The 27,326-nt window shown below is 44.8% G+C and overlaps 1 protein-coding gene across 1 annotated transcript in view; it reads right to left on the bottom strand.

Moving 5' to 3' along the window:
- Window positions 1–27,326, bottom strand: part of LOC135218134 (FGGY carbohydrate kinase domain-containing protein-like) — a 114,203-nt gene that overhangs the window by 79,458 nt on the left and 7,419 nt on the right. The window contains 2 exon segments of the mRNA XM_064254281.1: window positions 7,387–7,542; window positions 17,473–17,554. Of these exon segments, the coding sequence (XP_064110351.1) occupies window positions 7,387–7,542; window positions 17,473–17,554 (238 nt within the window).

Genomic DNA, 27,326 nt, shown 5'->3' with positions numbered 1-27,326 from the left:
ATTTTCAGCAGAAGCTGCAGGTATTTTTTTCTATCTCATTCATGCCATCACATCAACATGCTGACCCCTTGTTTTTTTCAGAAAAAAAAAAAGCAATATCCTTTTGAATGTCCCCTCCCCTATCCCATTATCCTCAAAAAGATATTTTTCTTTCATGGTACTTTTTATTGCTTCCCCTTTCTGGACACCCGCCAGCTTGAAAAGTGGATGCTATGATGCACTTGTAGGATGATCTAGATACAGTATTTACACACTTCCTCTGTTTAACTTCCTGAAACTTGTCGAGGAAAAGGTAAAGTTGACCAAGAATCTCAGAGATACTCATAGCATCAACAAGTCAATATTGATTGCATAAGACAAAATTCAGCAAGACTGACAACATACACCCATAGGGGATTAGTGGGAATATGAAATTTTCATTATTAAAATGAAGTTTTATTGTATACTTACCGAACAATTATAGAGCCGTGATTTCCACGAGCGGCAAGATACTAAATTCAAATTTAGCGCGTCGGCGTCGCCAACACTGGTGGTGATGACGTCATCTCCCTCCACTCGCGGGAGAAACCAGGTACAATGCCCAGGTGAATCCAATTCTTTCTGCCCGTCCGTCCCACCTAAGGGGGGAGGAGGGTGGGTATAATCATAATTGTTCGGTAAGTATACAATAAAACTTCATTTTAATAATGAAAATTTCATTTTATTGTAGTGTCTTACCGAACAATTATAGAGCTGATTACACATTTATGGGAAGGTGGGATTCAGTGGACCACTAGTATTTTTAAATGGTTACATTTATTGCAATACCAGTAAACACTCAAGGTGTCTGTTGTACCTTACCTTGTAAGAGAGCTACAGCAGACTGTTACTGCCTCTGGTCGGTGCTCTTCTTACTATTGTAGAGGAATTGGAATTTGACCAAAGTTAGCCTCTACAGGAGTGGAATCCTTCCGTAGTTCAAGCGAGTCAAGGCTGACTGACGGAGGATAGTAACAACAAAGATTGCCCTTGCCCTGGGCTAAGACCAGAAATTCAATCATACAAAACATTTGTCACCAACACCAGATTTAAAAACATATATACCCAACCATTGTAAAATCTGACCTAACAGACTGGTGAGTATCCCAGGTACTCAGTACCCCGACTTCCCTTGAACTCGACAACCTATTCAAGGTGAAAAGTTAGCATAGAGGTGACGACCCCTGTGCCGTTTCTCCCAACACCATGCCAGAAACCGCCACCGGACCTAACGTTTTACAATTCTCAAAAACCGTTTCTATCTCTTTGAGATAATGACTTGCAAAAACCGAATTCGATCTCCAGAACGTGCTCTGAAGAATCGAAGCTAAAAGATAAATTCTTTCTGAATGCTAAAGAAGTTGCCACTGCTCTAACCTCGTGAGCTTTAACTCTCAGAACGGAAAGATTGTCGTTCTCGGACTGCGAGTGAGCTTCCTGATAAGCTCTCTAATAAAGAACGATATAGCATTCTTAGAAAGTGGACGAGAGGGATTTTGAACGAGGTCCAGAGCTTAGAAGATTGTCCTCTAATACCCTTAGTGGCAAACAGATACTGCTTAATAGCCCTGACTGGACATAAGAGCCTTTCTTCCTCCTCATGTCCAACCAAATCAGATAAGTTCCTTACCACAAAACTCCTCAGCCAAGGATTAGAAGGATTCTCATTTTGGCTAGAAGGTCAAAGATACCGAAAATACAGCATTGCCTTGAGAGAAACCGACTCTTTTGTCTATAGCGTGCAACTTCGCTGACACGCTTAGCAGAAGCTAGTGCAATAAGAAATGAGTGCCTTCTTAGTCAAGTTCCTGAGTGAAGCCGACTTCAAAGGCTCAAAACGGTGGCCCCATGAGGAACTTAAGCACCACATCTAAGTTCCAAGCCACTGTATCTTGCGGGAGCTTAGTGGTTTCGAAAGACCTAATGAGGTCCGACAGATCTGAAAATTGGAGGCAAATATCCAAACCTCGATGTCGAAAAAACCGAAGAGAGCATGGCTCTATATCCTCTGATCGTCGAAAGAAAGCCAGTTTCTTAGAGTTCCTAAGAAATCGAAGAAAAATCTGCTATTTCTGTTAAAGAGGTCGCAGAAGTAGAGACTTTAGCACTTCTACACCACTCTCTGAAGATTCCCACTTCCCTTGATAGAGTTTGTTAGAAGACTCTCTCCTACAACGAGCGATAGCTTCTGCAGCTCTTCTTGAAAATCCTTTCGCTCTGACAAGATTCCGGACAGTCTGAACCCTGTCAGAGATAGAGCGGACAAGTTTTGGTGGAACCTCTTGAAGTGAGGTTGTTTGAGAAGCCACTTCTCTGGAGGAAGAAGTCTTTGGGGAAGTCTACTAACAACTGGAGAAGGTCCGGGAACCACTCTTTCCTGGGCCAAAAGGGAGCGATTAACGTTAGCGTTACATTGCTGTGCGACATGAACTTGTTCAGAACACCTCTCTTATTAAGACCGAACGGAGGGAATGCATAAGCTTCCAGACCCGACCAATCCAACAGCATTGCGTCCACCGACCAAGCTAGAGGATCTGGGACTGGAGAACAAAAGAGAGGAAGACGGTTGTTCCTTGATGTCGCGAACAGGTCTATTGACGGTCGTCCCCAAAGGCGCCAAAGTTTCTGACAAATCTTGTTGTCCAAAGTCCACTCCAGAGGGTAACACTTGCTGTTGACGACTTAACTCGTCCGCCAGGACGTTCATCTTTCCCGGAACAAATCTCGGGACTAGCTGAACCTTCGCTTCGTTTGACCACAGGAGGAGATCCTTGGCTACTTCGTACAGAGAGAAAGACTGAGTCCCCCCTGTTTCTTTCCGCACGTACGAGAGAGCCGTGGAGTTGTCGGAATGCACTGCCACTACTCGACCTTCTACTAAGCTCCGAAAACTGTCTGAGCCCCAAGAAAATTGCTAACAGTTCCTTTACATTTATGTGGAACTTCTTCTTCCTTCTCCGACCAAGCTCCTGAAGTCCGTTGATTTCCCAGTAGGGCTCCCCAACCTGTGTCCGATGCGTCGGAAAAGAACTGTAGGTTCGGGAGGATGGGTCGTAAATCTAACCCTTCTTCCAACCTTGCTCGAGAGAGCCACCACCTTAGGTCCTCTTTTATTTGATCTGTGACAGGAAAGGTAATCGAGTCTGGTTGTGTCTTCCTGCACCAAGAGGCTCTCAGGAAAAAACTGCAGAGGTCTCATGTGCAGTCTTCCCAACGTCATCAAATTTCTCCACTGACGTCAATTTGCCCAGGAGCCTCATCCACTGATTGGCAGAACTTACCTTTTGTCCAAGAACTCCTGAACTGTCTCCAGACAGCCTTGAACCCTCTTCGGGGACAGAAAAGCCCGAAAAACTTGAGCATTCAGAATCATCCCCAAATAAAGGATGCTCTGAGATGGAACCAACTGGGACTTCTGTTTGTTGACCAGAAATTCCTAACTTTCTGGCAAGATCCAGAGTTGTTTTTCCAAGGTCCTTCATGCACCGACTCTCTGATTCCGACCGGAGAAGCCAATCGTCCAGATAGAGGGAGATTCTTACTCCTAATATGTGTAGCCAGCTTCCTATCGGGGATAGAACCCTGGTGAAAACTGAGGAGCGGTCGCTAGTCCGAAGCAAAGCGCCCGAAACTGAAACACCTTGCCTTCGAACATGAACCTCAGGTACTTCCGAGATTCGCGATGTATCGGAATGTGAAAATAAGCGTCTTGCAATGTCCAGAGAGACCATCCAATCCCCCTGTCTGATGGACTCCAGAACCGACCGAGTGGTCTCCATATGAAATTTTGTTTTCTGGACATGCAAGTTCAGGGCGCTCACATCCAAAACAACCCCGGCCTCCAGCCCCCTGATGACTTGGGAACTACAAAAAGGCGATTGTAAAAGCCTGGAGGAAAATCCCCTTCTATCTGTTCTATCGCTTTCTTTGAGAACAAGCGCTTCCACTTCTGCGGCTAGCGCCAGAAATTTGTCTGAGCCCGAGAGTATGCCTGGAATGGAATTGGCACAGGTGAGAGCGAGGGAGGTGAAACGATGAGGCAATACGATAGCCGAACTTGAGTACTTGCACTACCCAGGCTTTCTGCTCCTCTGTTTTTCCCATTCCTCCCAAAACAGAGCCAGCCTGGCTCCCACCTGGTGCATGAAGAACCGAGCTTTCATTTGGAAGGTTTGTTACCTTGGCCGAGGCCTTAGACTGAGGTCGCAAATTCGATTTCGGCCGAAAGAAGCGCTTGGGGTTTTCTCCCTCGAAAAGGAGGCGCTTGGGCCAGAGGAGAAACCGAAAAAGGAACAGTCTCCACAGGAGCTTTAGGTCTCTTAGTAGACTGTGCCAGTAAATCCGAAGTAGATTTCTTATCTAGCGCAGACGAAATTGACAACACTACATCGTCTGGAAAGAGGTTATCTTTCACAAAAGGAGCAAACAAGAGAGCAGACTTCTGTTGGGACGTAACCCTTTTAGAAGCAAAGGAGCACCAAAGTTGCCTTTTCTTAAGGGTACCAAAGGCGATGAGCGAAGCTAACTCATCACATCCATCCCTAATGGAAAAGGTTTGGGTTTCCGCACAGGACAGAAACACCAATCCAATCCTCCGCTAACTCCTGAGAAAGAGAAGGACAGTCTTCGATCTTGGCCGCTAAAGCGCCAATAGTCCAATCAAGGAAGCTAAAGACTTCCAAAAGTTTAAATTGATTCTTTACAACGTGGTCCAACTCAGGCGCTGTAAAGAAAACTTTCGCTGCGGCGAAAGCAGATCTTCTAGAGGAGTCGATTAAACTGGAGAAGTCTCCCTGGGAGGAGGCAGAAACTCCCAGAGAAGGAGCTTCCACCAGTTACATAAAACCTATACCTCTTTACGAAGGCAACCTTAAGGGAGGTGAAGGGTAAGCAAAAAAGAGCCTTCCCGAAGTCTCTTTTCGATAGACATCCATTTCTCCGTCTCTTTCAACGAATGTCTAACCGCTTTAGATAGAACAAGTTTTGGGAGGAGAGGGTCTGAGTTTTCCTCCTCATCAAAAAAGTCGAAGTTGGGGAGCGCGGAGCCGCTTTCTCAAAATAATCTGGATAAGATACCAGAAGAAATCAAGGAGACGTGAATAACACGAGAGGTGATGTGAATCCTCCTCCTCTACTTCTTCTTCATTCTCCGATCCCAGCCGCCAAGAGAAGTAGACGGAAACTACAACCGGAATCTGAAGGTTTCGAACCACCCTTGGACTCATTCATCCAGTTGGTTAACATCTCTAACTGCTTGCGCAAAGGCGCCAGAGACGAATCAAAAACAGTAACGTAGGCTTGGAAGAGCCTAAATGTTCAGCAGGAGGCGGAAAACAAAACTTACTTGCGCCTCGCTCGGAGCCGCCGAAATTCGAGGCGAAACAAGGCGGGCATCAGGCGTAACAGGACGAAAAAAAAGCGCCTAAAGAAAACACCCTTAGAACTGCTAGCTACAGCGCTAAAACCACAATCTCTACTAGTAGATGGAGCCGAAAAAAGGCACAGATTGAGGCGACGAACGAGCCGCTAACGGCCGAGGCGCAACCCTACTCTCAGGCTCCTTATACCGCTTGACTGGAGGAGGCGAAGAATCGGCGCCTGAACGCCTCTTTAAGGGACGCGAAACGGGCGAATCTCGCCAAGAGCGCCGTGCGACCGGAGACGAATCGCTTGAATCATTTGAAAGGCGTCTGACCGCAACACCTTTCCAACGCTTAACCGAGCCCTGTTGAGAGGCGCAACAGGCTCAACAAGAGAGGGCCTGTCTGTGGCAAATCCCGATCGACTCCCTTGGACTTTCCGGTATGTCTTCTCCCCGGTGCGGGGGAGCTGGACAGTGACCTTTGTCTAGGAGACGTGTCAGGACAGACAGACGCACCCTCAACTACACTCTTACCTGAAGCCGCTTTCTCCAAAAACGTCTTAACTGAATTACCAAGTTGCAAAACCGTATTCGCTAGTACCGAAAATTTCTGATCTAACCTCGATTCCAGACTGGCAATGGTGTCGGAAGGAAACCTACACGGGAAGCCGGAGAATGTGGGGTTAGTAGGAGGGAATAGGAGGTGTAGTTAAAGGAGACATAACAATTTGAGGAGAAACAGAAGGAACAGATGCATCGCAAGACGAAGCAGAGCTAAGTCTACTTTCCCTAAGCGCTGCTTTTCTAATTCTGTCTTTAGCTAATTTCTCCGAGTAAAAATGAACTAAAAAACTTCCATTGAGAATCTAGTCCAATCACTAAACACCTCGTTACATGTTCGATCTGCTGAACAAACCTGTCCCTACACTTAACACATTTAGTGTGAGGAATCATACTCTAGCCTGGATAATCTAGTTTTACATCCTGAGATGCAAAACCTAACTCCCGACGGACTAGAATAACCGACATGGCAACGCTAAATAAAAAGCAAAATAAAAAAACAACAACGCCAAAAAAGAGTACTTCACCAATTCCGAAGATCAAATCCACAAGAAAAAAGCGAAGCAAAGTCATCCAACCGCACCGACCACCGATGTTTCAACCGGACGCCGGCAGGAAAAGAATTGGATTCACCTGGGCAGTTGTACCTGGTTCTCCCGCGAGTGGAGGGAGATGACGTCATCACCACCAGTGTTGGCGACGCCGACGCGCTAAATTTGAATTTAGTATCCTGCCGCTCGTGGAAATCACGGCTCTATAATTGTTCGATAAGACACTACAATAAAAATGACAGTGTATGAAGAGTATAATAATTTGCATGTGAATGGTTAAAGCAGGATGATTTGTTTAAAAGGGTAAGGGATAAAACAGATCCATCAGGAACACCACATTAACTACAAATGAAGTGGAGCAGTCAAGTACAACATATGGAATGAGTGTACAGAAAGAAGTGACACAATAAGTGGGGAGTTTGAGTTAAGAGAGCTTTACACCATATTTTTTAAAAACCTAGAATGTCAAGAGAAGAAGTCTTAGAGAGAAGATGAATGGACAAAAGTGAGAAGGTATATGAATTAGCAGTTGATGTTCATTTGAATTATCCCTTCTACACTACGGATCAGTTAGATAATTAGATATCAAGTATATTTTAGAAACTGATCTAGACTAGAAGAGCAATAGACAATAGTTGGTGAGGTTAAAGCAGTCACATTTTTAGAAAAAAAGCTATATGCAAGTGGCCAATAATGTTAATAATAAATGAACAGGGTTTCAGATGAGATGGGAAGGACAGTAAATTTCTAGAGAAAATTCATCTGTAATGGAAAACAATTAAGCTCCATACACTTTGGGCATCAATGAAAATTTAATAAAACTGATGATAAATATGGTTAAACAGCCATCTAACTAAACAGGAAAAATAACTTCGTAAGGAATGGTTAACTTACCGAGAAAATTTCCCCGATGCTTTCATTGTTAAGAAATCAGGCAAATCCAAAAAATAGGCCGCTCGACTCCATGTCTTTGGCATGTGCTTCTTCAACCACAGCAACTTGGGAACCTGCATTTCCAGAGAAATACGGCTCCCAACATATTTCAAAACTCTGGAAAAACAGAATGATTGCTACTATTATAACCAAATACCTATGTAGTACTTCTTTAAATTACACTAGACTCGAAGAACTCAGTTATTTTGAAATTTGTTACAAAACAATAAAATATTTAAATTGAAAGTGTATCTGTATCTATTTTTTTGGTGTAACACCACATTTAAACTTAGCATCATCCAGTCTTGGGTCAGACCCTCATCACTGGTCCCCCATACAAGTACATACACACATGACGGTACCTTCATTAGCACTTTGGAAGTACAAGCACACTAGTTCAAAATAAAGATAATTGTTTGCCATCAGAAAAGCAAATGCTCACAAATGATAAAGTTAGAACAATCACATGGAAAGCAATCCTATTATTTCAATTACAAATGGTCATGGTGTAAAGCATTCAAATCATATAGTAGCTAGATAATACAGTGGTACCTCGAGATACGAAATTAATCCGTTCCGAGACGGCCTTCGTATTATGAGTTTTTCGTATCTTGAAACACATTTTACATGTAAAATGGCTAATCCGTTCCAAACCCTCCAAAAACACCCCCGTAAATTATATTTCCAGGCCTAAAACACATGTTCTAGGGTTACGACGGAAGAAATATGTCTCCAAAAAGGCAAAATACTGTACATACTTGAGTAATATTCAACTGTATGTAATGTTCAACCCCATTTTTACTGCATACATTAGGACTTTAGCATATGTCCCTTAGCAATAAGCCTAGCCTATGTTAGCGGTTGCTACTGTAGCCTAGTCTATGATTCTGACATCTAAACCTAAGAGCTAAAAGCTTAGAATATGCCAATAAAATGTATAAATAATCAGTATGTACTCATTTCAAATAATTATTAATTAATCATTAACTATAATGCACAAACAAAGAAAAAACAAACCTTCCAATCAATTGTTTACATTCTTACGAGTATCGAACGAGCGCCAAGCAATCATTTTTCCTAGCACACAGTAAGCCATAAATTGTCATTAATATCTCTCTTCAACTAATGAAACCACCAAACAGTATAATAACCATTCATTTCTATTCTTTATTCTATCTTTACCTAATGGAGATACCGAGTTACTGACAGCTGTAATGAAACATATGTAATACGTAACGTAATATAACAGAAGAAGAATTCTAAAAAATACCTATTTGTTGGCAGACTGATTTTATTTTATATTTTCTTGATGTATCTAATTCACAATTTTTTTATTAAATGTATTGCCATGTACTCATTTTCAAATAATTATTAAGTAACCATTAACTATAATAAATAAACAACAAAAAAAAAAAGCTTCCCAAACGTCTGTTTACATCCAGCACTTACTAGTATCGAACGATCGCCAAGCATCACTTTTACACCCAGTAAGCCATAAATTTTCATTATCTCTCTTCAACTACTGAAACTACCAAAACAGTAATGATAACCATTCATTTCTATTCTTTATTCTATCTTTACCTAATGTTTTTTTTTATCAAATGTATTGCATGAATAAGTTTTTCAATTTACAGCAACCTTTTACCAATAGAATACTTAAAGCACAAGGGGTAGATGCTGACCAATAGGAGAGCAGGACCTTATGGGGTGACTAGCATCAGGAACCAATGGGAGAGCGGGAGGATGGTGGCGAGTTTACTCAGTTTGGCGGCGGCAGGAGTTTTAAAATTGTTCTCGGTGGTCCGGCGAATCTCGGGACTTTACAGCAACAACCTTTCGTGTCTTGAAAACTTTTCGTATGTAGAGCAGTAAAATTTTTCGTATTGGCTTTCGTAACTTGGATTTTTCGTAAGTTGAGCCTTTCGTATCTCGAGGTACTACTGTACCTGCATTTCATTTTTCACTTTTTTAATTCTACTGCTTTGCCATTTTCATTTTTCACCCTGTTTTCTCTTTTACTTTCAAATCAGCTTACAGCACTCTATGAGGGTTACACAGGTCTCACATAGTAAATCAGTGCTATCATTTTCTTTCGTGTCAGTTTTACTTCTCACTTTAATAAATCAATCTGTGTTCAAGCTTCGCCACACTTATATTTTATCAACATTATTGGCTTCTTAGATACTGTTTTAGCAATTTTAATCCTTGACGCAGGAAGAATTCCAGGATTCCTTTCCCCTCTTAGTGTACTTTCTCTGAGGCTGTAACTTCCCACTTATTCAAATCTAACATGCCCATTAGACCTCTTTTACACTTGAGATAAGATTTTTGAAATTCCATCTTTTTTTCTTTTCATGGTGCATCTAATGAGAACTGATGTATTTTTCCTTTCCCAAGATCATTTAGTTTTTCATTATCCTGTTATCAACTCATTCTAATTATGTAGCATCACCACTTCATCTTTAACCAGCACACAGATTCCTGTTCTGTCTTGTTTCATTATCATTTAACCTAAAATTTCTTATGTGTCTATGTCACTACGTATTTTCTTTTGCTCTGTATCTATGCTCTTGTGCACAACATACTGTACCTTTAAGATTCTTTTTGCCAGTACCTTCACCACCTCCCTACTCTTCCCTACCATTAACAAAATACATTACTCATCTTCACTTGATTATTAAAATTAGTTACACTTTTCTTAACTACTGGACTGTTAATCTTATATGCTAAATACATAGAAAGAAAGTATAAGAGGTAATATGTAAGTATGTAAGAACTGCTATGGATATGCTTTAAAGATGGGTACCTATGTACATGAACAAATAATCAAATTTTGCAAAAGTAGTACTGCATCAATAAGACATATAATACAGACATTACACATAACATGCAGTTTCCAAACTCTGTACATCCATTCAGATCTGTGCTTGATGGTCAAGCAACTGTGGAACATCTGTGAATGAGATTATTAATGCATATTAACCTAGCCTATGCGCTGCCTATTTTGATGAAGCCAATTATGTTAATACCAACAATGTGGTGTCCTAGCCTACTTAATTCAAGTGATGACTAGTGCTGAATGTTTAAAAATTAAGAATACCGAGCAACCTTATGGACTTTTAAGGAATTACTAAAGTTTTTTGTCTTTAAGTCAAAAGACAGAGATATAATGCTGTATAATAAAGAAGTCAAGAGTGGCCTTCCTTACAAGTGATAAGTAAATACTAGATGAAGCAAAAGAAATACATAATACCTGGATAAGTGGTTTTGCAGTCAGCAATTTGAGATGAAGCATAAGTTTGTCTAATGCAATGGTTTAATATAGACATATAGATTTGTATTACTGGGTAGTAAAAATGGATTTAGAAACAAATTCAAAAGCATAAATCTAAACACAGAAACATGAAATTTTCATTATTAAAATGAAGTTTTATTGTATACTTACCGAACAATTATAGAGCCGTGATTTCCACGAGCGGCAGGATACTAAATTCAAATTTAGCGCGTCGGCGTCGCCAACACTGGTGGTGATGACGTCATCTCCCTCCACTCGCGGGAGAACCAGGTACAACTGCCCAGGTGAATCCAATTCTTTCTGCCCGTCCGTCCACCTAAGGGGAGGAGGGTGGGTATCAATAATAATTGTTCGTAAGTATACAATAAAACTTCATTTTAATAATGAAAATTTCATTTTTATTGTAGTGTCTTACCGAACAATTATAGAGCTAGCTGATTACACATTTATGGGAAGGTGGGATTCAGTGGACCACTAGTATTTTTAAATGGTTACATTTATTGCAATACCAGTAAACACTCAAGGTGTCTGTTGTACCTTACCTTGTAAGAGAGCTACAGCAGACTGTTTTACTACTGCCCTCTTGGTCGGTGCTCTTCTTACTATTGTAGAGGAATTGGAATTTGACCAAAGTTAGCCTCTACAGGAGTGGAATCCTTCCGTAGTTCAAGCGAGTCAATGGACTGGACTGACGGAGGATAGTAACAACAAAGATTGCCCTTGCCCTGGGCTAAGACCAGAAATTCAATCATACAAAACATTGTCACCAACACCAGATTTAAAAACATATATACCCAACCATTGTAAAATACTGACCTAACAGACTGGTGAGTATCCCAGGTACTCAGTACCCCAGCTTCCCTTGAAACTCGACAACCTATTCAAGGTGAAAAGTTAGCATAGAGGTGACGACCCCTGTGCCGTTTCTCCCAACACCATGCCAGAAACCGCCACCGGACCTAACGTTTTACAATTCTCGAAAACCGTTTTCTATCTCTTTGAGATAATGACTCGCAAAAACCGAATTCGATCTTCCAGAACGTGCTCTGAAGAATCGAAGCTAAAGATAAATTCTTTCTGAATGCTAAAGAAGTTGCCACTGCTCTAACCTCGTGAGCTTTAACTCTCAGAACGGAAAGATTGTCGTTCTCGGACTGCGAGTGAGCTTCCCTGATAAGCTCTCTAATAAAGAAACGATATAGCATTCTTAGAAAGAGGACGAGAGGGATTTTGAACCGAGGTCCAGAGCTTAGAAGATTGTCCTTAATACCCTTTAGTGGCAAACAGATACTGCTTAATAGCCCGATGACTGGACATAAGAGCCTTTCTTCCTCCTCATGTCCAACCAAATCAGATAAGTTTCCTTACCACAAAACTCCTCGGCCAAGGATTATAAGGATTCTCATTTTTGGCTAGAAAGGTCAAAGATACCGAAAATACAGCATTGCCTTGAGAGAAACAGACTCTTTTGTCTATAGCGTGCAATTCGCTGACACGCTTAGCAGAAGCTAGTGCAATAAGAAAAAAGTTTGCCTTCTTAGTCAAGTTCCTGAGTGAAGCCGACTTCAAAGGCTCAACGGCTGGCCCCATGAGGAAAAACTTAAGCACCACATCTAAGTTCCAAGTCACTGTATCTTGCGGGAGCTTAGTGGTTTCGAAAGACCTAATGAGGTCCGACAGATCTGAATTGGAGGAAATATCCAAAACCCGATGTTCGAAAAACCGAAAGGAGCATGGCCCTTCCCCCTAAAATATCCTCCCTTGATCGTCGAAGGAGCCAGTTTCTTAGAGTTCCTAAGAAATAGAAAGAAAATCTGCTATTTCTGTTAAGAGTCGCAGAAGTAGAGACTTTAGCACTTCTACACCACTCTCTGAAGATTCTCCACTTCCCTTGATAGAGTTTTTGTTAGAAGACTCTCTCCTACCACGAGCGATAGCTTCTGCAGCTCTTCTTGAAAAATCCTTTCGCTCTGACAAGATTCCGGACAGTCTGAACCCTGTCAGAGCTAGAGCGGACAAGTTTTGGTGGAACCTCTTGAAGTGCGGTTGTTTGAGAAGCCACTTCTCTGGAGGAGAAGTCTGGGGAAGTCTACTAAACAAAAACTGGAGAAGGTCCGGGGAACCACTCTTTCCTGGGCCAAAAGGGAGCGATTAACGGTTAGTGTTACCATTGCTGTGCGACATGAACTTGTTCAGCACCTCTCTTATTAGACCGAACTGAGGGAAATTGCATAAGCTTCCAGACCCGACCAATCCAACAGCATTGCGTCCAACCGACCAAGCTAGAGGATCTGGGACTGGAGAACAAAAGAGAGGAAGACGGTTTGTTCTTGAATGTCGCGAACAGGTCTATTGTACGGTCGTCCTCCCCAAAGGCGCCAAAGTTTCTGACAAATCTTGTTGTCCAAAGTCCACTCCAGAGGTAAACACTTGCTGTTGACGACTTAAACTCGTCCGCCAGAACGTTCATCTTTCCCGGAACAAATCTCGGGACTAGCTGAACCTTCGCTTCGTTTGACCACAGGAGGAGATCCTTGGCTAACTTCGTACAGAGAGAAAGACTGAGTCCCCCCTGTTTCCGCACGTACGAGAGAGCTGTGGAGTTGTCGGAATGCACTGCCACTACTCGACACCTTCTACTAAGCTCCGAAACTGTCTGGAGCCCCAAGAAATTGCTAACAGTTCCCTTTTAACATTTATGTGGAACTTCTTCTCCTTCTCCGACCAAGCTCCTGAAGTCCGTTGATTTCCCAGTAGGGGCTCCCCAACCTGTGTCCGATGCGTCGGAAAAGAACTGTAGGTTCGGGAGGATGGGTCGTAAATCTAACCCTTCTTCCAACCTTGCTCGAGAGAGCCACCACCTTAGGTCCTCTTTTATTTGATCTGTGACAGGAAAGGTAATCGAGTCTGGTTGTGTCTTCCTGCACCAAGAGGCTCTCAGGAAAAACTGCAGAGGTCTCATGTGCAGTCTTCCCAACGTCACCAAATTTCTCCACTGACGTCAATTTGCCCAGGAGCCTCATCCACTGATTGGCAGAACTTACCTTTTTGCCCAAGAACTCCTGAACTGTCTCCAGACAGCCTTGAACCCTCTTCGGGACAGAAAAGCTCGAAAAACTTGAGCATTCAGAATCATCCCCAAATAAAGGATGCTCTGAGATGGAACCAACCCTGGGACTTCTGGTTTTTTTTTTGTTGACCGAATTCCTAACTTCTGGCAAGATCCAGAGTTTTTTGTTCCCAAGGTCTTCATGCACCGACTTTCTCTTGAAAATTCCGACCGGAGAAGCCAATCGTCCAAATAGAGGGAGATTCTTACTCCTAATATGTGCAGCCAGCTTCCTATCGGGGATAGAACCCTGGTGAAAACTTGAGGAGCGGTCGCTAGTCCGAAGCAAAGCGCCCGAAACTGAAACACCTTGCCTTCGAACATGAACCTCAGGTACTTCCGAGATTCGCGATGTATCGGAATGTGAAAATAAGCGTCTTGCATGTCCAGAGAAGACCATCCAATCCCCCTGTCTGATGGACTCCAGAACCGACCGAGTGGTCTCCATATGAAATTTTGTTTTCTGGACATGCAAGTTTCAGGGCGCTCACATCCAAACCGGCCTCCAGCCCCTGATGACTTGGGAACTACGAAAAGGCGATTGTAAAAGCCTGGAGGAAAATCCCCTTCTATCTGTTCTATCGCTTCTTTGAGAACAAGCGCTTCCACTTCTGCGGCTAGCGCCAGAAATTTGTCTGAGCCCGGAGAGTATGCCTGGAATGGAATTGGCACAGGTGAGAGCGAGGGAGGTGAAACGAGAGGAATACGATAGCCGAACTTGAGTACTTGCACTACCCAGGCTTCTGCTCCCTCTGTTTTCCCATTCCTCCAAAACATAGCCAGCTTAGCTCCCTTTTTTACTGGTGCATGAAGAACCGAGCTTTCATTTGGAAGGTTTGTTAACCTTGGCCGAGGCCTTAGACTGAGGTCGCCAATTCGACTTCGGCCGAAAGAAGCGCTTGGGTTTTCTCCCTCGAAAAGGCACTTGGGCCAGAGGAGAAAACCGAAGGAACAGTCTCCACAGGAGCTTTAGGTCTCTTAGTATACTGTGCCAGTAAATCCGAAGTAGATTTCTTATCTAGCGCAGGACGAATTTGACAACACTACATCGTCTGGAAAGAGGTTATCTTTCACAAACGGAGCAAACAATAGAGCAGACTTCTGCTGGGAAGTAACCCTTTTAGAAGCAAAGGAGCACCAAAGTTGCCTTTTCTTAAGGGTACCAAAGGCGATGAGCGAAGCTAACTCATCACATCCTCCATCCTAATTGGATTTTGTCCGCACAAGGACAGAACACCAATCCAATCCTCCGCTAACTCCTGAGAAAGAGAAGGACAATCTTCGATCTTGGCCGCTAAAGCGCCAATAGTCCAATCAAGGAAGCTAAAGACTTCCAAAAGTTTAAATTGATTCCTTACAACGTGGTCCAACTCAGGCGCTGTAAAGAAAACTTTCGCTGCGGCGAAAGCAGATCTTCTAGAGGAGTCGATTAAACTGGAGAAGTCTCCCTGGGAGGAGGCAGAAACTCCCAGAGAAGGAGCTTCCCAGTTACATAAAACCTATACCCTCTTACGAAGCAACTTAGAGGGAGGGTAAGCAAAAAGAGCCTTCCCTAAGTCTCTTTTCATAGACATCCATTTTTCAGTCTCTTTCAACGAATGTCTAACCGCTTTAGATAGAACAAGTTTTGGGAGGAGAGGGTCTGAAGTTTTCCTCCTCATCAAAAAAGTCGAAGTTGGGGAGCAAGGAGCCGCTTTCTCAAAATAATCTGGATAAGATACCAGAAGAAATCTAAGGAGACGTGAATAACACGAGAGGTGATGAGAATCCTCCTCCTCTACTTCTTCTTCATTCTCCGATACCGCCGAAGAAGTAGACGGAACTACAACCGGATCTGAAGGTTTCGAACCACCCTTGGACTCATTCATCCAGTTGGTTAACATCTCTAACTGCTTGCGCAAAGGCGCCAGAGACGAATCAAAAACAGTTAACGTAGGCTTGGAAGAGCCTAAATGTTCAGCAGGAGGCGGAAAAACTACTTGCGCCTCGCTCTGAGCCGCCGAAATTCGAGGCGAAACAGGCGCATCAGGCGTAACAGACGAAAAAGCGCCTAAAGAAACACCCTTAGCTGCTAGCTACAGCGCTAAAACCACAATCTCTACTAGTAGATGGAGCCGAAAAAGGCACAGATTGAGGCGACGAACGAGCCGCTAACGGCCGCGGCGCAACCCTACTCTCAGGCTCCTTATACCGCTTGACTGGAGGAGGCGAAGAATCGGCGCCTGAACGCCTCTTTAAGGGACGCGAAACGGGCGAATCTCGCCAAGAGCGCCGCGCGACCGGAGACGAATCGCTTGAATCATTCGAAAGGCGTCTGACCAGCAACACCTTTCCAACGCTTAACCGAGCCCTGTTGAAGCGCAACAGGCTCAACAAGAGAGGCGCCTGTCTGTGGGCAAATCCCGGTCGACTCCCTTGGACTTCCGGTAATGTTCTCCCGCCCCGGTGCGGGGGAGCTGGACAGTGACCTTTGTCTAGGAGACTTGGTCAGGACAGACAGACGCACCCTCAACTACACTCTTACCTGAACGCTTTCTCCAAAAACGTCTCAACTGAATTACCAAGTTGCAAAACCGTATTCGCTAGTACGAAAATTTCTGATCTAACCTCGATTCCAGACTGGCAATGGTGTCGGAAGAAACTACACGGGAAGCCGGAGAAGTGGGATTAGTAGGAGGAATAGGAGGTGTAGTTAAAGGAGACATAACAATTTGAGGAGAAACAGAAGGAACAGAAGCATCGCAAGACGAAGCAGAGCTAAGTCTACTTTCCCTAAGCGCTGCTTTTCTAATTCTGTCTTTAGCTAATTTCTCCGAGTATGAACTAAAAAACTTCCATTGAGAATCAGTCCAATCACTACACTCGTTACATGTTCGATCTGCAGAACAAACCTGTCCCCTACACTTAACACATTTAGTGTGAGAATCATATTCTAACTTGGATAATCTAGTTTTACATCCTGAGATGCAAAACCTAACTCCCGACGGACTAGAATCCGACATGGCAACGCCTAAATAAAAAGCAAAATAACAACAACGCCAAAAAAAGAGTACTTCACCAATTCCGAAGATCAATTCCACAAGAAAAAAAGCGAAGCAAAGTCATCCAACCGCACCGACCACCGATGTTCACCGGACGCCGGCAGGAAAAGAATTGCATTCACCTGGGCAGTTGTACCTGGTTCTCCCGCGAGTGGAGGGAGATGACGTCATCACCACCAGTGTTGGCGACGCCGACGCGCTAAATTTGAATTTAGTATCCTGCCGCTCGTGGAAATCACGGCTCTATAATTGTTCGGTAAGACACTACAATAAAAACCCATTTTTTTTTCTCAAAATCTTCAACAAAGAAACTATGTTGTCCTAATGAACTATGCATCTTAATACAGTATCTTGTCGTCTTCCTTTTGTAGTTATGAGTCACGATACACATTTGTTTCAAATGAAGAAAATCCTTTTTTGTAACCACAGTAAAGTTGGTGATGTGGTAAATTTTCAGTATATGTACATAAATAAAATTCAGTTTTAAAAATTAAACATTTCACAAACATACAAAACCTTGAGTATTAAAGAAAAACTATAAGCTACCTTAAAATCTATCACAAAGTACTGAAAATTAATTATGTACACTTTAAACTACTGACTTGTGTTCTTGGGAATTGATTCTATCTGCCTCTTCTTTGGCTCTGTGATCCATCCACATAATGATATTAAGTCGGTCTTCACCTGGAAGGCATTTGTCTTGTTACTGTATTAGAATTTTTTATTACTGGCTGTCAACAGACTAAAATAAGGTATCTTTACAGCAAAGATAATATGATTTAACTGAATACTGAAGCACCTCTCATGTTGAACAGTTTGATAGATCCTCTTGACTCCGATAGCGGATAGTGTTAGTTTGCAAATTTTATCCTGCATTTTACAATTTTTTTTTTATTCTCAACAATAGGATTAACATCTCTTTAAAGACAAGAATGATTACTGCACTTTAAATTGAAAGATATTCAGCCATAAATGTATGGTGCTGAACTCTCATTTTAAGATACAAAATAACATTGTGAAAAGGTTACTTGAAGCTCATGACCAACAGCTAATGATTAAACCATAGTGTATGTATATTTCCAGCTAACTGTGCAATAAAAAGCATACATAAATTATACACAATACTATATTGCTGCAAGTAACTAAAAACAGGGTTAATTTTTATAGTATACAAGCCAAAGAATTAGATACTATTAAATTTTAACACTTTAGAACACAAGCTACAATTTTTCAAGAGCAAATTGCAATCTTCCTAAATAAACAAATCTTCCTCTTAAATATAAAAGTATCTCCACATGCTTGCTAACTTAGCAGCTACAGAAATGTAACCTTTAGGGATAAATGTGGGGTTGGTTAGAGGCAAGACATTAGGTACCAGACAAATGTTTACATATGCAGGTAAAAGAAAATTCAAATTTGCAGTTTGTTTTAATGATGTACACAAACATGATATTGTTAGTATACAATAAAGTTTTGTACATACTTACCTGGCAGATATATACTTAGCTTAGGTCTCTGACGTCACGACAGAAAATTCAAAACTCGCGGCACACGCTACCGGTAGGTCAGGTGATCTACCTTACCCGCCGCTGGGAGGCGGGTGTAAGAACCAGTCCCCCTTTCTTGTCAGGTTATTTTCTTCCACCTGTCTCCTGAGGGGAGGCTGGGCGGGCCATCAATCGTATATATCTGCCAGGTAAGTATGTACAAAACTTTATTGTATACTAACAATATCATTTTTGTACATGAACTTCCCTGCCAGATATATACTTAGCTGATTGACACCCTTGGTGGAGGGAAAGAGACACATACTTACTTAGAAAGTGGGGACAACACATGTTAAAGGAATACATAATATAAACCTCTGGTTCTTACCTGATTTAGGCAGAAGACTTGATAGTTACTGTCTATTAGTCTGCGTTGCCTAAAGAGTCTCAGCGAGGGCGTGACCTATGGCTGAAGAACTCTTTGGGTCTACCAATGGGAACTGAGTCCACTTACTTGGCAGAATCCAAGCAGGATCTGGTCAATGGGGATCAACCCGCTTACATGCCAGAGCCTATCACTACCAATTGCAAGGAGCCTCAAGTACAACCGATCACCTAACCAAATACTAACATTAGTATACGAAAGAAGGAGCTGCCTCCTGCAACCTCCTTCGTACAACCAAAAAACTCAAACTTAAAACTAACAGGGAAAAAGGATTAAAAAGGATGTGTTTCAGCTCCCTGCCCCAGCACTGAATCCGCCGATACGTAGGCCTAGCCCAAAACACTTATCATACGTAATCGATACGTCCCTTAGGTAGTGATTAGAGAAGACTGATTCACACCTCCAAAAAGTGGCCTTCATAAGGTTTTGTAATGACAAATTCTTCTTGAAAGCCAAAGACGTCGCGATGGCCCGTACTTCGTGCACCTTGACTTTCAGAAGGTTAAACTGTTGCTGATTGCAAGAAGTGTGTGCTTCTCTAATAATATTCCTGATAAAGAATGAGAGTGCATTTTTAGATAAGGGCCTACTGGGGTCCCTTACAGAGCACCAGAGATTGCTCTCATTAGCGGCAAGTCTCTTCCTCTGAAGATAATATTTCAGGCTTCTCACCGGGCAAAGAGATCTCTCCTCTTCTGTCCCAACTAAGGAGGATAAGCTTTTGATTTCGAAGCTCCTGGGCCACGGCAAAGAAGGGTTTTCATTCTTGGCTAGGAAAGCCGGAAGAAAAGAGCAAACCGCGGAGCCTCCTTGGAAACCTACCTCACCTTCTAGAGCCTGCAGCTCGCTGACCCTCTTCGCTGACGCTAACGCACAGAGAAAAAGAGTCTTCATCGAAAGGTCTCTGAACGAAGCAGCATGGGGAGGTTCGAACCTTGAGGACCTCAGGAAGAGCAGCACGACATCAAGATTCCAGCTAGGCACTAAGGAGGAGGTTCTTTTAACCGTTTCAAACGATCTGATTAAATCATGGAGGTCCTTGTCCTCAGATATGTTTAATCCTCTATGACGAAAAACTGAGGAAAGCATGCTCCTGTATCCCTTGATGGTGGAGACAACCAACCCGCATTTTTCCCTCAGGAAGATAAGGAAATCTGCAATCTGAGTCACAGAGGTACTGGAGGAGGAAACTTTATGAGTCCTGCACCAGCGTCGAAAAACATCCCACTTCGACTGGTAGACTCTAGATGTGGAAGGTCTACGTGCATTGGCAATAGCCCTTGCAGACTTTGCTGAAAAGCCCTTAGCTCTGACGAGACTCTTGATAGTCTGAATCCAGTCAGACTGAGAGCGGGGAGGTTTTTTGTGAAACCTGTCGAAGTGGGGCTGTTTTGAGCAGATCGACTCTTAGAGGTAGGATCTTGGGACATCCACCAGCCATTCCAGTACCTCTGTGAACCAGCTCTGGGCGGGCCAGAACGGAGCTATCAACGTCATCCTTGTTCCCTCTGACGCTGCGAATTTCCTTAACGTTTCCCCTATAATCTTGAAAGGCGGGAACGCGTAAAGATCCAGATTCCTCCAATCCATCAGGAATGCATCTATTGCCACTGCTCTTGGGTCTGCAATAGGGGAGCAGTATAGATCTATCCGCGCATTCCTGGAGGTCGCAAATAGATCGAGATGGGGCCTGCCCCACGTCCTCCACAGCTCCTGGCATACGTCCGCGTGCAGAGTCCACTCTGAGGGAAGGACTTGATTCCTTCTGCTTAGCAGATCCGCTCTGACATTTCTTTCTCCCTGTACGAACCTGGTGAGAAGCCTTATGTTCCTTTCCTCTGACCACAAGAGGAGCGATCTCGCTGTCTCGTACAGGGAGAAAGAGTGAGTCCCCCCCTGTTTCCGAATGTAAGCCAGGGCTGTAGTGTTGTCGGAGTTGATCTGAACATATTTCCCTTTTACGAGGGTTCGAAGGTCTTGAGAGCTAACCAAATCGCTGTTAGCTCCTTCTTGTTGATGTGCCAGGACACCTGATCCCCCATCCAGGTGCCTGACACTTCTCTCGACCCGAGAGTAGCTCCCCAACCTTTGTCCGAAGCGTCTGCATACACACTAGGTTGGGGTTCCGAACCTGCAAGGAAAGGCCTTCCTTGAACAATAGAGGGTCTAGCCACCAACGTAGATCCTCCTTTATCTCTTGCGAAATCTTGAACGCAAAGTCCAGACCTTGAGACTTCCGATCCCAGTTCCTCGTCAGGAAGAAACTGTAGGGGTCTGAGGTGCAACCTTCCTAGAGAAACGAATTGCTCCAGCGAGGAGAGTGTCCCCAACAGACTCATCCACTCCCTCGCTGTGCATACATCTTTCTCTAGAAAGATTGCTACCTTCTCCAAACCTCGGGTTATCCTCTCTGGGGGACGGATACGCCCGAAAAACCTGAGAAGCCATCAGAATCCCCAGATAGATACGCTCTTGACTGGGGATTAGCTGTGACTTCTCGAAATTCACTAGCAAACCCAGAGAAGCTGCTAGATCCAACGTCACTCGTAAGTCCTCCAGACATTTCTCCTTGGATTTGGCCCTGATAAGCCAATCGTCCAAGTAGAGGGAAATCCTCACTCCCTCGAGATGAAGCCACTGGGCAACGTTCTTCATCAGTCCTGTGAATACTTGGGGGGCCGTGGAAAGGCCGAAGCATAGGGCCCTGAACTGAAAAACGTTCCCTCCCCACATGAATCTGAGATATTTGCGAGAAGAAGGATGGATCGGCACATGGAAGTAAGCGTCCTGAAGGTCCAGCGACACCATCCAGTCCCCGGGACGAAGAGCTGCTAAGACTGATGACGTCGTCTCCATAGCGAACTTCCTCTTCTTCACAAAGACATTCAGGGCGCTTACGTCCAGAACCGGTCTCCATCCTCCTGAGTTCTTGGGAACTAGGAACAGACGGTTGTAGAACCCCGCTGAAAGAGGGTCCTGAACCATCTCTATTGCCTCTTTCTCATAAACATCAGCTCTACCGCTAGAGCGAGGGCTTGATTCATTAGTGGGTCTTTGTATTTGGCCACCAGTGCCCTTGGAGTGGTGGTCAAGGGTGGTCTCGAAATAAAGGGAATGAGGTATCCCCTCTTGATGATCGCGAGGGACCAGTTGTCCGCCCCCTTTCGTGCCCAGACATCTGCAAAGTTCAGAAGTCTGGCACCCACAGTTGTCTGGATGGACCCCCGAACTATTTCTTGGCCCTAATAGACCGTGAGAAGGTCCTTCCTCTTCTAGGTGGTCTCGAACCTCTGGAGGAAGAAGAGCGAGACGAAGGTCCTCCTCGAAAGGGTTCTTGCCTACTTTGAGCCTCTTTCTTCGTCTTCTGCTGAAACGAAGGTTTCGGAATTCTAGCCGAGCGAGCTAGCATATCCTGCGTCGCTTTTGCTGATAACGAGCTGGAGATATCGTTAATAGTCTTCTTGGGGAAGAGTTGCGGGGAAAGCTGTGAATACAGCAAGGAAGCTCTCTGTGCGTGAGAAACCGCCTTGGTAAGAAAAGAGCAGAAAACGGCCCTCTTCTTTACCACTCCTGCCACCAAAAAGTGAAGCAATTTCCCCGGAACCATCTCTCACTGCCTTGTCCATGCAAGACAGAACTGCGTGGAGGTCTTCAGGCGAAAGAGTGTCTTGCTCTTGAGTCCTCTTAGCCAACACTCCCAGGGTCCAGTCAAGAAAGTTAAAAACTTCTAAGACTCGGAACATTCCCTTCAGAAGGTGATCCAACTCGCTCATACCCCACGTCGTCTTCGCAGAATTCAGCGCCGAGCGACGTGCGGAATCGACCAACGAAGAGAAGTCCGAGTCTGCAGAAGAGGGAAGAGTTAGACCCAAGGGCTTCCTGACTCGTACCAGAACCCCATCTTACCCGTCAGCTTGGACGGGGGAAAAGAAAAAACTGTCTTGCCCTTCTCTTCTTTTGAAAGCAACCAGTCGTCAAAGTTCTTCATAGCCTTCTTCATAGACACTGTAGGCTTCATCTTAACGACTGAAGACTTCTTAGCCGTATTGGTCGTTGAAAATAAGGAAGGAGGAGACGGAGGAGCAACGGCCGAAAGAGACTCCCCAAAATCTTGCAAGAGGAGGTCTGTAAGTCTCTTATACGAAGAAACCGAAGCATCCTTGGGCAAATCTTCCTCCGAATCAGCAACAAATTCTACCGAAGAATGACGTCTAGAAGCTCTACTGCCCGGAGGAGAGCTAATCCTTGGAGAGCGCCTGTTCGGAGAGCGCCTACTAGGCGAGCGCCTACTGGAAGAAAAACCACCGGGAGAGCGCTTACACGGGGAGCGCCTACCAGGAGAGCGCCTACCAGGAGAGCGCCTACTTAGAGAGCGCCTCCCAGGAGAGAGCCTACTAGGAGAGCGCCTAGTTGGAGAGCGCCTACTTTGAGAGCGCCTCCCAGGAGAGAGCCTACTTGGTGAGCGCCTGCTAGGAGAGCGCCTACTTGGGGAGCGCCTACTAGGAGAGCGCCTACAAGTGGAGGCCCGACTGTCCGGAAACAGATTCTAACTCCACAGAAGAGCGTCTGGATAAGGGAGAGCGCCTATCAGGCTCTCTGCGCCTGCTAGGCTCTTGGCGCCTGCCATCCTCACTACGCCTGCCAGGCTCTTGACGCCTGCCACGGGGAGAGAAAACATCCACAGATGAATCCCTGTCAGAAGCGCGGCGCTTACAAGGCTCTGAGCGCCTATCCAATCGGGAGTGATCTAACGGAGGAGAAAACTTCCGTTGCCGCCTACCAGGCTCTTGGCGCCTACTAGGCTCTTGATGCCTACTAGGCTCCGAGCGTCCGTCAAAAGGAGAGTGGCCACCAGGCGAAGAACTCTTCCTTCGCTCCTGACGAAAACGAGGCTCTTGACGTCTGTCAAGCTCTTGGCGCCTAACTGAAGAGGAGCGGAAATCCTGAGGAGAGAGCCTGTCTGGCTCCTTACGCCTTACATGCTCACAACTCTTGCTGGGAAGAGAGGAGAGCCTACTCGGAGAAAGATCCCGAGCTCCAGCCTGCACTTCTGACCTCCTACTAACAGGCTCAAAAGCTCTTCTAGCCAAAGGAGATTTAGCCGAAGGAACGTTTTTAGACTTCTTCACCGGAAGTGAGGCGTCCTTCCGACGATGAGAAGTCCCGGCAATAGACTCCGCTAAAGCCGCAATCTGCGCCTGCAGACCCGCCAGGATACGCGCAGGAGATCTCTTAAACTCCTCTACAGGGGACGAAGTCCGAGAGCGAACAGGAGAAGCGTAACCGGACGAAATCTTGGTTCTCTTGCGTTCCACTTCTGGCTCTTCCGCGAAGGATTCGGGGCTGGAAGGAAGGGCGCAAGGATCCTTCCAGGGCCTCTTGAGAGGGCGAGACGACTCCGATGCGCTCCATCTACGCTGAGGAGAAGGCGACGAAGATGACGAGAAGCACTGGCGCAATAACTCCTTCTTGGTTCGATCCAAGGCAGCCTGGGAACGAGCAACAGGAACTGCCGAGGGACGCCTGACCGGTGGGGGTTCTCCCTAACCTTCCTGCGGCTTTCGACTTTCCTCCTCCACTGGGTCTGGGAGTCTGGAAGAGGTCTAGGCCTGGAAGCGTTAGTGAGCCGGTCAGACGCACCCTCCACTGCACTAGGGGCACTGCACTGATCACTTGCACTATCATCACTCTTACCTTGTCGAGAGCGAGCGAGGCTCTCCTTACTCCTGATCGAGGCTCTCCCAGAAGCAACTTCCGAAAACGAATCTTCGGGTTCAAAGCTGGGCGCAGGGGCTGAAACTGGAGAAGGAACTACTTCTACTACAGGATTCTCAGCGTCAACTTCACTCACCCTCGATCTACTAGAACTCTTTGAAGAAGCCTTGCGCACCCTATCCTTCTCTAACTTTCTCACATAAGAAGAGAGAGCCTTCCAACCATCCTCATCCAAATTCTCACACTCTTTGCAAGGGTTAATAAAAGAGCATTCATTCCCTCTACACGACTCACATACCGAGTGAGGATCTAATGCAGCTTTAGGAAGCCTAACTTTACATTCCTTCTCTGAACAAACCCTAAATAAACTAGGTTTCTTAACTTCAAAATCATCCATGATTATAGATATGTAAGAGAAATCCAAAAGAAAAATCCAAAACACAGTCCAAAAAGCGTATGCCAAGCCAACAAACAAAGGGTACTTCACCAAATCCAAATCGTCGGCAACGAGAACGAATTTTAACTATCGTAAGGACTGAACAACAGGTGTTGTCCAGCCGGCGACAGAAAATAATCTGACAAGAAAGGGGGACTGGTTCTTACACCCGCCTCCCAGCGGCGGGTAGGGTAGATCACCTGACCTACCGGTAGCGTGTGCCGCGAGTTTTGAATTTTCTGTCGTGACGTCAGAGACCTAAGCTAAGTATATATCTGGCAGGGAAGTTCATGTACAAAACTTCATCTTTTATATAAGAGATTCTCTTATCAGATGGGAAGTATGTATTGTTTTAGTATTTTAAGGTTACTCCTCTACTTGCATGAACTAGGGTATCATCCCAGAACTATGATATGTGAATGGATAAGAGACCAATTATTAGCCTGCAGTATCCTACTACCTTCTCCACCAAGAAGAGGTGACCAGAGAAGCCAGGAAAGTTGTCTTCAACAACCTCTAAGGTTTATTCTTCTAGTATGACCCTTACTTGGCTAACAGGGACAGGGATAAAGCTAATTCTGGAGGGACCAGCCTACAGATTTTCTGGCATGTTTATGCACTTGTCTAATGAGGCATCAGAAGGGAAAGAAGTTTCTCAACCTGGCTGAGGCCAGGGGGTGTTCTCTAGCCCTGCCACCATGTTGTCTAACTTAGCAACTAGGCCTTGGATGAAGGGCAACACTTGGAGATGGTACGACTACTTCAACAAGCATATTTCTACCATTTTTTAGAGGTAGGAAAGCCATTAGGGGTTGTCAGTGATGGCTGCCTCCAGGTGTACAAGCTCTTCCTGGCCCTCGGGGTCTACAACACACTTCTCTGCCTCACATATTGAATCCTGCAGGGTGGTTGACAAGGACGTTTCTCTACTGGAGGAGGAGGGCTTCTATGGGATCCTTCTTCTCCCCTCCATACATTTTGTATGCAAATCTGCAGGGTGGAACTACGGTAGCACTGGCAAAAGGGAGGGTGTGAATCTGCTGTGGTTGGAGTTTGGTGGGGAGTTCTGACGTTCCTAGCAGTAAGAAGCATAGCGGAGAGAGGACTTATTTGCTGGGGGCCTAGGGTCTGTACCTTCTCTCCGATCAGGGTTGGGAGGCTCTGTTGCTGGAACACCAACCTGGAGAGGCAGCATCTGTAATATAAGCGGGGGTAACCTGAAGGGGTGTTCCAGCATTCCTGCCCCAATCTCCTCAAGAAACGGGGTCTCCTTCTGCTGTCTGCACTGTCCCTCAATATGCTCCTGTCCCATTGACTCTGCTCAACTGTCTGACTACTCCTGAGCTTTCCCAACGCTACTGGCAAGACACAAAGGACACAACTGATGAGGCAACAGAGGCTACAGAGTGACCTCTCTCTGTGCCCCAACTCCAACGCTGCTGCAGATCGCCCTCTCTCCAGTTGCTGGTCCTTCAAACGGGGACAGGAGGAAGTCATGGAGTTGAATCTCTATCTCGTCTTCGACACTGCTGCATCCTCATTTCACACCTTTCATTGCTTAAGTCAAGTGGGACCAATCTTCTGGTGGGGGCAGGTTTCAGTTGCCCAAAACTAAGATCAGAAGCAGGCTTTCTCTGATCTAAGGAAGCTGGCCTGATTGATGCTTGTTTGGCCAACTCAGGCTGCACTGCTTCTCCAGGAGTGGGCCCATCAGATCCTGACAAGGGCGGAAGAAATGCAGTCGTAGGAGTAGCAGCAGGAAGAGGAAGCCTAGGGAAAGCTGGGATGGGAGGAGCAACTGATGAAGAGCTCATTGTAGTCTCTCTAGAAGACATACACATCTTCTTTTGTCTTCATAAAGGGCCCACAGTAACACCTGCCAATCTAAACCCTCATCACATCTATTATCTCTTGTGCACTCTTCTTCCCTGCATGAGATGCAAATCAACCACTAAGGGGGGCATAAACTTGCTGCATGGTTTCTCTTTCCCTGCACATGATTCAGGTTTACTATCCTCCATTGTAGCCATGTTGCACACATAAGACATGCATAGGATGCAATATGTTAACAGAAAAAGACAGACAAAGAGAAAACACTGATAAGACTTCCCAGCCACAAAAAAAAATGCAATACACTTCATAGAGCAGAGAAAATAAGGAACTCTATGAAATTCTTGCACACTTAGCATGCACAAAGGAAATCTCTGCAACAAAAATGAGAGAGAGTCATTGCCAATCGGATGCATTGACAGCTGAGAACACAGTGGATGAGCTAGGGTGCCTGAGGCTGTGAGAGGCCACAGGCCTAGGCAATAAGATTTGGTTTTTCAGTCCAAGAAAACAGAAGCGCAACTTGCTTGAGAAATTTCATTC

This window comes from Macrobrachium nipponense, chromosome 9 (genome assembly GCF_015104395.2).
Source record: "Macrobrachium nipponense isolate FS-2020 chromosome 9, ASM1510439v2, whole genome shotgun sequence".
NCBI lineage: Eukaryota > Metazoa > Arthropoda > Malacostraca > Decapoda > Palaemonidae > Macrobrachium > Macrobrachium nipponense.
This window is presented reverse-complemented; position numbering and strand designations above follow the sequence as displayed.